Source organism: Agelaius tricolor, unplaced genomic scaffold (genome assembly GCF_023055355.1).
Source record: "Agelaius tricolor isolate 1412-34295 unplaced genomic scaffold, bAgeTri1.0.p SCAF_4, whole genome shotgun sequence".
Lineage (NCBI taxonomy): Eukaryota > Metazoa > Chordata > Aves > Passeriformes > Icteridae > Agelaius > Agelaius tricolor.
Genome location: NW_027269264.1, coordinates 11,798,202 through 11,811,201, shown reverse-complemented (window position 1 = coordinate 11,811,201; position 13,000 = coordinate 11,798,202). Strand labels below are relative to the sequence as shown.

At 40.3% G+C, this 13,000-nt stretch overlaps 1 protein-coding gene across 3 annotated transcripts; it reads right to left on the bottom strand.

Moving 5' to 3' along the window:
- Positions 1 to 6,310: 6,310 nt before the first annotated feature.
- LOC139588861 (survival motor neuron protein-like) lies at positions 6,311 to 11,761 on the bottom strand. 3 transcript variants are annotated; one of them, XM_071424593.1, is made up of 9 exons: positions 11,637 to 11,758; positions 11,473 to 11,544; positions 11,256 to 11,381; positions 10,784 to 10,984; positions 10,256 to 10,402; positions 9,133 to 9,204; positions 8,507 to 8,620; positions 7,498 to 7,583; positions 6,311 to 6,889 (listed from the first exon to the last, which is right to left on the bottom strand). In XM_071424593.1, the coding sequence occupies exons 1-8, from the start codon at positions 11,673 to 11,675 to the stop codon at positions 7,527 to 7,529; spliced, it is 828 nt and encodes a 275-aa protein (XP_071280694.1). In that variant the 5' UTR covers positions 11,676 to 11,758; the 3' UTR covers positions 6,311 to 6,889; positions 7,498 to 7,526. The 3 variants fall into 3 exon arrangements, with proteins under 3 accessions (XP_071280694.1, XP_071280695.1, XP_071280692.1); XM_071424594.1 differs by having other exon boundaries at positions 6,311 to 7,583; positions 10,811 to 10,984; positions 11,637 to 11,761; XM_071424591.1 differs by having other exon boundaries at positions 6,311 to 7,583.
- Between the last annotated feature and the right edge of the window lie 1,239 nt (positions 11,762 to 13,000).

The following is a 13,000-nucleotide window of genomic DNA, read 5'->3' as shown; positions in this document are numbered from 1 at the left end:
GATTAGCAAGTCTCAAACTTTATTGATAGTCACACATATTTATATCAGTGTTAATGAAGCTCATACATATTGCAAAGAAGAGCTCATTATTGGTTAATTACTTATCGGCCAACTACGCCTACTTCTATATTCTTATGGTTATTCTGTTGCTACTTCTACATTCTTGTGGTTATTCTGCTGAGACTGTCCTCATATTTTTGGCAAAAGATCCTCTCCTTTATCCTGTTGTTGCACCAAGGGCACAATGTCCTTGCCCATTATTGGACACTGACTGCTGACTCCTAGACTTGTCTCCTTCTTGTTTAACCAGCGGTATCATGTCTATGTGACCTTTCTCAGCTATCCAACTGAACACAAAGCTCTCCACACAGTAGGACTAGAAGTCTTTTATTACGATCTTAGCATGTTTTGGTTTGGGATTTGAATGAGAGAGGAATGTGACTTTTATAGCCAGTAAAGAAAAATAAAAAGAGATTTGAGATCCTGGATTTAGAATCACTTTCTTAAGGATGAATTTGTTTGGCAAATGTCATAAATCTTTATGACCCCTCAAAAACTTGAGAAAAATAGCTCTTTAGACTTATAGGGAGCAGAATTTGAATATATATAGCTGAACTGCAGATGTCTGCTACATTCTAGACCATCACAGAGCAAAGTATTTTCTATCATTGTCTTACCACAATACTAATCATAACCTGACAGAATTGTATGTTTTGCCACCTGTTTTTTCCTTAATCTAAGCAGAAATTCAAAATATGCTATCAACAGTCAGTAATGGCTTTGAGATGGAAGAATTAAGATTGAGAGGTGTATTGGTTCACTGAGGCCACTCTAGGTTTTTAAACTACAGGCTGAAGTTCTTTGGATCTGCTAATTGCCTGTGTCAGCTTGCTCAAATCTCATGTCTCTTCTTTCCCTCCATTTTGGCTGTAATACCTTCTTAATAGTTGCTATTGTCATTGTAAAGACACCAGTCGATTTGAGTTCACAGCAATTGACAATTTGGCTAATCAGATTTAATAATGCACCTGTTGATACCATCTCTGCAGTTACCTTATCTCTTCTTAGTAAGCTAAAATCAACTTTTTATAACCTGTAGAAATCATGTTATCAAGGAAAGAGAGGTGATGATGAATGTTTTCTAAAATATATACATAATATAATTTAGTACTCTTGCTTTTACAAAAAATGTCAAAAAAGGTCCTGTAGCAGAGACAAATAACAATTAAACACATGAGCTGAATCTTTCTGCTTCACACTGATTCCCCCATGTAGTCTCTGGTTTTCTCAAGTTAGGCAAATACATGGAGATAGATTTCCAGGAAGTCCTTGAACAACTGCAGAAGAGTTAAAACCCTACCATAAGAAATGAGTATGATAAAGTCCTTTCTGTCCTATACATCTCATTCATCATGGTCTTTGACAGAAATGGCAACTGTAGCTTTTTTGATTAGACTGAACCCCTGTTCAGTCTAATGTGCAGTGTTTTTGCTGTGGGTTAGTTTTATTTACCATGATGGTTAGATGTACCCCATGTGAACAGCACAAGAAATTCTGTCCCCCTTGTGAATTTGTCCTGGGCAAAAGTTTGAGTAATATTTAAAAGTATGATGTCCGTGTTCAGAAGTTGAAGAACCCAGCAGAGACAATTACAGGTACAGTGTGCAGGATGCAGTCCTTTGAGAGATTGCTGTTGTATGCCAAAGGAACAAACCCTGATTTACTTGCCAGAGCTGAGCCTTTCTTTACTGGTAATTAAAAGCAAAGCTGGGAGGGATTGTTGATTTATAGAATAGCACAAGTCTACTTACAGCATTTTAATGAGTACACATTTTATTTTCATGCATCATTTGTCAATGCACTGTATCCTCCATAAATGCTTTCATCCTCATGAAGAAGAATACAGGCAACTCACTTGATCCTCAGGCAAAAACTGTTCTACTTTATCATTCTTGCTGTGTTCCCTGTACCTTTTCTTATTCTAATGCAGTATTTTTTTGAGTTGAGGGGACTTCTTTCAAATGCACTGTTTAAGATATAGATCAATTGTGGGTTTTTACAGTGACATAATTATATTTTTTCTGCTTATTAGTCTGTAACAGATGCCAGCCTTACAGATACAATGTCTCTTCCTCTACCCCAGAGGTGCAGACTGCTCTTGAAAAATTGGCAATATATTTGCCCCACTGAGCGATAATTGCTTTGATTTTGGATCTACCTTCTGCTATATGCTCTCCCCTTTTCTGATTTAGACCATGGGAATCTCCCTGAATTTGTCTGCAGTAGACATTAATAAAATTATTCCAGAGAGTGTCACTTCAAATCCTCTGCAATTGTGTTGTCCCTTTGGAAAGGTTGTTTTACAGTCTGGTTAGCAGATGGCTCTGTAAGCTCTCTTCACGGACTTTTTGTTCCTGCTATCTGGAAGAAGGTTTAAATTAGTTTAGCTATTCTCATTTTATTTTTTTACCCAGCCTGTCTGACTTTATTTTACCCACTTCAATTGCCAGAGATTTTGAGCCTTTTGTTTTCTTGGTCAAAAAAGATTCAGTTTGTTGAATTATGCTTTCTGTCATGGTAAAAATGTGAGCTTCAGAATAAGTTTATCAGGGAGACCCTCCCATTGAGAAATGAAGTATAGAAAGGACCTGGTTATCTTCTAAACTCCTTCTGAGAAAGAAGTTCAGGTGTGGCTGGATCCACCCTCAGCCCCAGATTTTGTTGTTTTCCAGTAAGCCCAAGATGCTGGCAATCCAGTTCCGCTTTTGAGAATGCGATAGCAGGCCAATGCTTTCCTAACTAATCAAGTATCTTTGATTGCAAAGGCAATCTCACCTTGACCATCTTTGAGGATGGAGGAGTCTGACCAGCCTTTTTTAAAACACTTGGCTTGCCGAAGCCTATGTGGAAGCCACTGCTCTTACTAATGCCAGGTGTTTTACATGAGCTTGAACTGAGCTGGTTAGCTACAAAAACATAGAACAAGTAAAAGACCCGCTTTCCAGTGCAGGTGGGACAGAGGTTCAATATAGTCCTGGCACCTAGCTAAAATCTTGTCTTGGCTTTCCATTAGAAGAGTAATGCAGCTGAAAAATGAGAATGGCTTTTGCAAAAGCTGTGACAAGGAGTTTGAAATGAAATTGCCCTAGCCCTGTCTGAGGTGAAAGCCAGAGCAAAGAGTGGCAAGGAGGGTATGTTTTTAGAAAGGAGAAAACATTTATCTGGACACTTACTTATTTGTCTGGTGTTACTAGGAGAGTAACATCAACTCAGGTCTCACAGAGCACATGTGAGGAAGGGCCTGTGTTCAGGTCCTTCTGAGAGGGATGAGCTGAATGAGATGAATGCCTGTCTTCATCTAGAATCAGGTGTTCAGCACCTTAGAAAGCCAAGCACAGTCCAAAAAACAGGTTTATAGGGAACAAGGGAAGGATGAAATGGATTGCATTTTGAGAAGGGAGGATTACCCTTAGTTTCTGTCCTGTCCCCCCTCCCCTTCCCTTCCTGTATCTGTAAAATACTCATGAGACCTCTTACATCCTCTCTGGAGATGTAGTTGCCTTTTGTGTTGATGACATTTATAAGCTATTGAGTTACAGAATGAACAACAACAGCAGGAGCAGACCTGAGAAAGGAAAGCAGATAGTAACCTATTGCCCAAAATCTAAATTTTAATGGATTTTTTTACTTGCATCTGCTGCTGTTACTCCTTGGTGCAATATTTAGGAAATAGATAGTTGTTTAATCTTTAACTGGAAAGGTCATCTTCTCTCTGCAGCATAAAATTTTGTTGTTTTTCTTAATCTGAAGGAGCTCATCCTTCCTGCAGGGTAAAGGAATAAAGTCTGCAGCCAAACTGATGGTTTAGCAGTGTCTACATCTGTTGCACCTCAGATGCTTCTCATTTATCCTGTGACTGCAGGATGACAGCCTGTTAAAAGTAGGTGAGTTTAAAGCAGAGAATTTCAAATGAAAAAATGTGTCCGAGTAGAGAGGACACTGCTTCAGGATAAATTAATCTTCTGTTTGTACACTTTACAACAATTGCAAATCATAATTTTTAATAGGTATTCTTCCTCCTGTTTGTTCATACACAGCCCAAAATATGTCTTGCATCTCAAAGTGTATTCAGCCTGCTTACATACTAGACTTTGTTGAGACCTCTACTGAAATGTCTTCCTAGTTGCCCTTCTACAAAGCAATGGAAATTAGAAGAAAAATAAGCAGTGGAAAAATAGACTGACTTAAAATAGAACTTCATAACTTTGTTACTAGTTATATTAGCTTATATGCCCTAGCTATTTTCAAAATGTTTTTCAAATGTAATTCTTTTCTAGTATGGTCTTAAAACTACCAGGTTATGCACAGACCAGTGAAAATGTTGGAGGTTTTTTTTCTGTAAACAAATGCCAAGTCTGTCATATTATCTTCCTTTATTTTTGACATATATTTCAGTATATATAGTGACTTAATTACAGGAGTCACATCTTGTAAGTAGAGTGATCATAAGGGAAGGCTGGAAAGCTCATGTGATGGTACTCAGGCCTGAGAGAGAATCTTATGCTTGGTATCTTGATCTCTGCAGAGTTGATCTGATGTCTGACCTCCAGTGGCTGCAGAAAGGGGTGTTTTTATTTGCTTTGTTCTGTAAGAGTGGTATTTGAACACTTGTAAACACACTGGTATCTCATTCTACTAGGCACTGATAGGCCTGCTAGAGTATCCTTGATCAGATAGTCTCCTCAGTCTAAGTATCACAATGCTCAGTATCACAATGCAGAGTTCAAAGCTCTACTATTTTTTTCAATCTAGCAGCAACGAATTTATTTTTAATGCATCATATCTCAGCTTCACTGTTTATTTGTTCATGTTTCATATAGCTTTAGAACATCTTGAAATCCTTATTGATGCTTGTTTGATTTTGCAGTGAAAGTAGCAAACTATGGAGGTTTCCAGAAGCTTGGAAAGCTGTTAGCAAATCACTATGTTACAGAAATTTCTTTAGACTACTTTGTAATGCATCTGCTTTAAAAGTAGTAGCCATTACCCACATGATCACACATCGGAGCACAGCCAGAGCAGCAGTATTGGTGGCTTTTCATCGCTGTTCCTTGATTGTCTGGTCCTGTGACAATAGCAATGGTGGGTTGGCTCCTTGATATATAGGCCCTTAAAATGTCTAGCATTGTGATGAAGGATCCCTAGTGTAGGAGTTTAAAATTACCTTGGCAATGGATTTTGCCCCTTTAACCAATTTTTAACCAATTCTTAACCAAGCCTAGAAAAGTTTCAAGAGTTTTAGGGTTTGGGTTTTTTTTTTCCCTGTCTTCTTGTGTTATTAACTATACATCTCCATTGCAAATAAGCATTGTCCTGGTTCCAGCCAGGATAGGGTTAATTTTTCCATCAGCCAGGAGAGGACATGACTAGGAGTCCCAGATTATTCTATACCACCTCACATCTTCGATGGGGATGGGAGAAGGAGCCTTTCCAGGTTATCTCCAGATATCCTGGGAGTGGCCAGCTGTTGTTGGGAGTTCTCATTGTGGTGAGCCCTCATGTGTGAACCATTTGCCTCTTTCTTGTACACACTTTTGTTAATATTCTATCCATTGTTTTGCTTGCAGTTAAATCAGTTACATGAATAATTTGTTTAAAACATAAGCCCCTTTACTGAAGTCAGAACTGCAGTAAAATTGCTGTATGCTAGATTTAAAAAACTGATTAAGGCCACGTTTTCTAACAATGCCAGACACCAAGACAACTGATTGAAGCAGAGGGCAGTTCTGCCTCTTCAGCAATTTGAAAAGATTATTTAGAACCTTTGCCTCACTGCAATCAGTCTTAATTTACATCACCTAGACAATTAAAAAAAAAAAAAAAAAGCTTTCAAAGTAGCTTAGGTAAAATATGAGTAAGTCTCTTTTTGCTCAATTACTTGTGGGAAAACTGTATTTTTGACACATATGGAAAGACCACAGTAGGAAAAGGAAGTGAATGCAGTAAAGTTCACAGCTGTATTTCACTGAAAAGCAAACCACTGGCATGAACTAAATTACTGCCTGATTTTGTTGCTACAGCCTCTACTAGGAGTAGAGGAGAGTAAAATTCAGCCCCACCTTGTAAGGGCTGAAACCTATGTCCATACTTACCTCTCCACAGGCTTTCCCTATTTTGCTTTCAGTAATGGTACTCAGAAAAAGGCAACACATCAAGGCTTTCTGCTGTATTTCAGCCATTCATCCCACCAAGAGATGCCTATGGAAGCTCAAAACAAAAAAACACCCCAAAACAAAATATATCCCTAAACTCAAAGTTTACAAGTAGAACTTTATTCACACATTTGAAACAAGACAATAGCCTTCCTGAAAAAAGCTGTCATATTTCATGATTCTAATGAGACCTGTAAGATGTCCCTCCTACTATGACAGTACATTGTTTTCCATGCCAGTGCCACCAGTGGCCATTGTAACACACATTGCTGCCATAGTTCTCTCCTAAGAGGATTCCATAATGAATTGTTCTGGTGCTGCCATTCTGACAGAAAGTCTGAGGAATGCAAAACATGTTGAGAGATATATGAAATCTATCACATGGGCTCAAAAGAGTTAAATCTATCATATAGTAAGAAGACTTGAAATTGCCTCAGGAAAGTAAAAAGTATTTTGCTGCTGCAGTACTTTGAAATACATTTGACTAGAGGTCTTTAAGAAAGAGCTCATTTCAATGCACATTCAATTACTAGTCTGAAGTTATTTATTTGTTAACAGGGACAGCTCAGTGTTACGAAAATGTTATGACTAATTGTCTTGATAAAATTCAGTTCTTCACCATCAACCACCAATGCATAAGTGATACACACCTCTCAGTGGAAAAGATTTGTACCTGGCTTTAAAAAAGAAGCAAAAATTAGTATAAAAGAGCTTTGTTGTTTTAAACACACATAAGAACTACTAAATTACACAGGAATTACATGTTGTCAGAGAAATCAGAAAACAATTCCCCAGGAGAATATACTTTTGTTTTATAAGGAAGTGAACAATACACTGGAGAATTCTGGACAAAGCATTTAAAATAAAAGCATAGGTTCTGAAGTACTGAGAACAGAACTGCTCAACATTACCAAACTGAATTTGTCCTGAAAACAAAGTTTAGCTACAACCTTCCCATCTGTGTAAGGAAACACAGATGAAAAAACTGCATTTCACTTACAACCTTTTGTTCCAAGAACAGCCCACTATGAACCATTAATAATTCAAATAAGCTGCACTGTTAATCATGATGCTGTAGTTAAAACTCTTATCAGAGCAATGAATACTTTCCTTCATTCTAGCTACAAAAATACAATTCCACAGCTGCAAAGAAGGGATTACTACTGGCAGAAGTAGTCTTTTCAGAGAGCCGTAAGAATGGATGGAAGTCTCAAAGCCAAGAGGTTTCTGAAGGGAGTTCAAAACTTGACTGTATCTTCATTTACCACAAAGCTGCAATACTTACAATCCTTCAGAACAACGGTGGGTATGTGGTTACTTTGTATGTGTTTGTCTCTCCAGCGCTGCTTCCATTCGGCTTTGTTTTAAACCCTACAGGATACAATTTAGTAAAATCTTGGTTTGGCCAACATGCAAATAAAAGCTTTAGTTGCAGAACAGAAACATTTCTGGACAATCTTTTTCAGTCCTCAACAAATCACAAACAGTTTTAAACTTTCTTTGGAAATCAAAATGGGCAGTTTAGAAACAGTTTTGAAAGCCCAACTACATGTTCCCTTTACAATCAGAGGCTATACAAAATAATTTCAAACATATACTTGTTCAACTGAAAGTAAATTAAATCAATCCACGGTTATATGTAACCTGAAGCACAAAATCTTCCTTTTTCAACTTCCTCAGTACAAATAGTAGTTAATCACATAATTTTCTTTCTTCATGAATGCACAGATGAAAATATGAATCAATAATACAAGTCACAGATTTTCACAACTATGTTGACAGTTTCTGCTGGACCTTCACAATGACATGAAACAATTACTGATGAACGATCTCTGCAAAAGTGACAAATCTGATAGTAAGTGTGATACTACCACTCATACCGAAAGAAAATACATAGAAGACTACTGAAAAATAATCGTATTTACTCCATCTGTCTACAAAGACAGAATTGTTTTTTTTAGAATGGCTGTAAAACAGTGGCTATAAAAGTACCTGACAGGACTCCTCCAGTCAAACAAAGTACTAAAATATCAACAAATGCATATATAAAAATATATATATAGATATATATATAGATATATATATAGATATAGATATATATATATGCTGGCTCACATGAATTCTACTCAACTCGGTAATTACACAATACAAAACACCCTTAAATGTGGCAACTGCAAATCAGAATAAGAGACCTAAAAAGCAGCCCTCCCTGTATGGCTTCTTGCTGCAAACAGAAGCACATTGCAATAGCAGTGCAAAATTACCAAGACACTTCAAGCCACAGCAGCACATACCAGGTAATATCCAGTGTGGTAACCACTCATGTACCAGGCTATCAACATGCTCCCCAACGCTTCGTCGTCCTCAGCAGAGTCTGACCTCATGGGTGGTGGAGGAGGAGGAATCAACTAAGGAATCACAAAGGAAATGTCTGTGTTTCAATATGGTGTTTCCCAGATTAGAGAGCACCTAATTCTGTAAGATTAAAACATAAAACTGAAAAATAGGAACATATCCTCAATATGAATAAGAGTCAGAGATTATATTTCCTGAACACATGTAATTTCCAAAGCCCAGGAAAAACAAGACTCCTTTAGCTCCACAGGAGTACTGTAAACAAAAAGTGTTACTAGGGGAAAATACTATCTTCTTCAGTGAAATGCTGTTAACTTAAAGTGCAGTTTCTTCAAATAATTTACCCCTTGGTATTCTGACCAACAGCTTCACTGTCACAGAAATGAGTGCAAATCACACCTCCTATGTTAGATTATCATAATATTTGGAACTAAATGTATTAACAGATATATGAAAAATACAAGCAAACAGAACAAATATGTTCTAAAACCAAAGGCAGTGAGCACATTCAGTAAGAAAACCTGAGATCACCAATGCTCATCTTCCCCATCCTTCTGTCACTTACTGGTGGTCCTGGTGGGAAGGGTGGGGGCCAGCAAGATAAAAATGATGGAGGTGCCTTGAATTTTGATCCAGACTACACGGTAAAAAAAAAAAAAAAAAGTGGAAAAGTATGAATTAAAAGGGAATTTGGGGTATTAGCATTTTACTTAAGAGAATTATGTGAAACAATTCACGTACCTTGAACAGATAATACATCGCAGCAATTTAATGAAAATACAGACATGTATATAATAGTGAAAATAGCTATTTCTGAGGCACATTCCATAACTTGAGAAGTGCAACTTAAGATTACTCATGTCACTGAGGTAAACACGGCTGAAGCAGGGCTCTGTTTAGAAGCATTTTTAAAAGTATTTTCAAAGGGCTTTCCTAAGTGAAGGTCAATGGTCACACTCTCAACAGGAAGAAACAGATCAAATATTCACACAGGAAAACAGATAATTTCTCTGCTCCTGCGCAGAAGGGGCAAAAATTGACTAAATTCCATTGTGCTAGTGAATGTCCTTAAATAAAGATCTAGATACAAATCTACTGACACAGCAGAAAAAAGATAAAATAGAACCTTATAAAAAATCTTGCACAAACAGTAACATTTAGAAAACATAATGCTGTGTTTCAGAAAACAACTGCACTATTATTTAGACTCATACACAATAGGAAAACTGAGGGGTGTATCAATATCCCATCACTCCTAATTCAAGAGAGCAGCTACAGCTGAAAGGCTCTGTGACATTTGGGCATCACCTTTAATGCCTTAAATGTCCTGTGAAGTGAAGCATACCAATTGGCTAGAAAATGCAAAATCTTAAAACATCTGTCATGAATCACACCACCAGAATCCAGGGAACAATATCCCTCTTCTACGTTAAAAGGCAATTAGAAAGCAAATGTTAGCTAAGGACCAGAAGGTTCTTGTCACAGCAGCACTGCAGAAGGACTATATTGTGACAAGATAGTTACAAAATGGCAGACCAAGAGATACTGACATGCATATCTGTACATCCATTCTCAAAACGCTGCTAATTGAATTCTAGACAATGATAAATATCATATTGTCTCAGGATTCACAGTAATACCACACTAAGCAATGGTACATAAATTATTTCAATTAAGGTTGAGCTTACCCTTCCTAGGCCTGGGGCTGGTGGTGGTGGTGTGGGAAATCTCAAGTTCTGAGGGGAAATTCTTGCTTTTCTGCAGTTGCTTTTGTTTCGAGGTGACTGGGAAGATTTTTCACTTTCATCTGTTGAATATGGAGTCTCATTTTCATTCTAGAAGACAAAGACATTCTTACGACATGCACTAAACAGGAGTTTACAAAAGCAATTTTAGTGCAAAAAAGCTTGGAAAGTCTCATTCACATCCCTCCCTCTCTCCAGCCCTCCCAGTCCTACACAGGAATAACTTTATCTGCTCATCATTTTAGCTATGTTGTCTTTCACTGGTGAATTTCTTGTTGTCCACTCCCTTTCTTCCATGTGGAGTTCAAGAAGTAAAGGGATGCATTCATTCCCTCCATCAGCTTGTGTCTGTTTACAACAGAACTGTGCATCACTTCTCACTCTGAACACCAGCAGCACCACCAGATATATTAAAAGAAGTTGATTCTCCCCCTTCCCAACTTCTTATAGAAGAATGAAAAAGTCCCTCACCTCCCCAGAATGCCCCATCCCATTTACTGTTTCATCGCTGGTTGGAGGAAGCAAATCAGACAAGTTCTGCTCCTCCTGATTTCCATATCCTGTGTAAGTGACAACACATGTGCCTCTCTTCTGGTTGATGGAGGCAATAGTTGCTAGATACAAATTGCCATCCTCGGACCAAACAGCACTGCAGCTGTCACCAACTTTCCACTGCAAAAGAAGCAAGAGAAGCATGTAAATACCTACATGGCTGGGCAGAACGTAACTTTTCCTATGCCACTTTCTGTCCAGAGAGATGGATCCCACCTACAGTGTCTCCTTTGCATTTACTGAAATTCCTCTATGTAACCTAAAGTTTATAACGTCATCACCCCACACCACTATCCCAAAATGTTACTCTCAAGGTGATGAAGCAGCCACTTCTGCGTACGGAAATACAACATGCAGCACAAGCACCACTGGCATTTACAAATGAGACAACCTGTTTCAAAGGCGCTGTATTGCTCTTGTTCCTATTTCTGTTCTTTTTATGGTTTTTTCTCTTTATCACCATGCGCTGCTCCTGCTTGTCTGAAGGCTCCGAGCACTCCCCATTTTTTAAGGCATTCTTAAGGAAGAGAAAAGAGAAAACCAATAAATGCCAATCAATCCAGCGGCCTCAGCCCCAGCATCCAGACCCGGCCACGCCGATCCCTTACCTTGAAGGAGGCCACCGCCTTGTCGTACGCCTTGATGAGGGCCGTGTCGTCCCAGATGTCCGAGTCGTCGCTCTGGGGAGGCCACACACGGTTTAGCGCCAGGGCAAGGCCCCGCTCCCGGCCCCGCTCCCGGCCCCGCTCCCGGCCCGCCCCGCCGCTCCCACCTGCCCGGTGCCGCGCCGGAACAGCACCCCGTCCGCCATGGCCGCGCGCCCGCCGCCGCGCACGCGCCGAGCGCCGTGCCCGCCCCGCCGCCGGAAGGGGCGCGGCCGAGCCCGGGGCCCGCCGGGATCCGACGGGATCCACCGCCCTCCGCGTGCTTCCCTCAGCGGGCTTTGCCGGGAAACCCGTCCCGGCGAGCTGCACAGCGGGAGCCGGGAAGGAGCCAACGACTTGGTGCAGCGCTCAGTGCTGGGCTCTTCAGTACAGGAAAGACAAGGAGCTAAGGAAAAGGGTCCAGCAACGGGTCACAAAGATGATTTGGGGTCTGGAGCATCTCTCTTATGGTCAGAGACTGCAGGAGTCGAGCCTGTTCAGTCCAGAGAAGAGAAGACAGAGAGGATCTCATCAAGACACACAAATACCTCGAAGGCAGGTGCCCAGAGGATGGTGCCAGATTCTTTCCGGTGGTGCTCAGCGACAGGACAAGCAGTTAAGGCCATAAACTGAAACACAAGTTCCACCTCAATAGACAGAATTTCTTTACATTGAGGGTGGCGGAGCACGGGAACAGGCTGCCCAGAAAGTCATGGAGTCTCCCTCTCTGGAGACATTCAAACCTCACCCGGGCACATTCCTGTGGCATGTGCTCCAGCTGACCCTGCCTTGGGAGGGGGCTTGGACTGGATGATCTCCACAGGTCGCTTCCACCCCTAACAATTCTGTGAATTTGCTTAATTTCTCAACTACTGCAGGTGTTACATTGCCAGCACCAGCTACATCTTCCTTCCAGCTCTCCTCAAGCTGTGCCAGGGGCCTGTTACCAATGAATAAATGCACTTAGATGGAACACAGTTTAAAAAGCAGAGGCTTCAAAATCTTTCTCTGGAGACTGGATCAGTTGCTGAAGAACATTTAGTGCAGGCAGGTGGTGAGAGCAAGGCTAGAGCCCAGCCCACTGCATGACAAAAGGCACGGGGACTTGTGGCACCAGCCGGGGAACTGAGACACAGCAGGAGCCACACCCAGACCTAGATTGGGACGGTATAAAAGCCCAGAGGTTCCTTTGTTTAGGGCCTCGCCCAGAGGCACCAGGTGGAGCTGTGACTTTGTTAGTTATTGCATCAATATTAAATTATATTGAACATCAGGATGTCTGAGACTGCTACAGGAAACATAGGGTTGTGCTGATAAGGAATCCTGGGCATAATGTGAGTGAGGGGTGTAGCTGGGAAGGGGCTTTATTCCCCCAGCTCAGGTGGTGTGAATGTGACTGACTGCCAGACTGGCTCCTGGATGGTTGCCAGGGAATTTTCCCCAACAGTTTTCCCCTGGTCAGTAAACAATATACTCAAGCATCCCTGTGAAG

What these genes read in the sequence shown, in the direction of transcription:
- LOC139588861 (XM_071424591.1), bottom strand. Translation starts at nt 11,675, where the DNA reads ATGGCGGACGGGGTGCTGTTCCGGCGCGGCACCGGGCAG. An exon ending in ATACAGCGCCTTTGAAACAG is followed by an intron (nt 10,985 to 11,255) that starts GTTGTCTCATTT and finishes CTTCTTTTGCAG; the next exon opens with TGGAAAGTTGGTGACAGCTG. An exon ending in CAGCCCCAGGCCTAGGAAGG is followed by an intron (nt 9,205 to 10,255) that starts GTAAGCTCAACC and finishes TTTACCGTGTAG; the next exon opens with TCTGGATCAAAATTCAAGGC.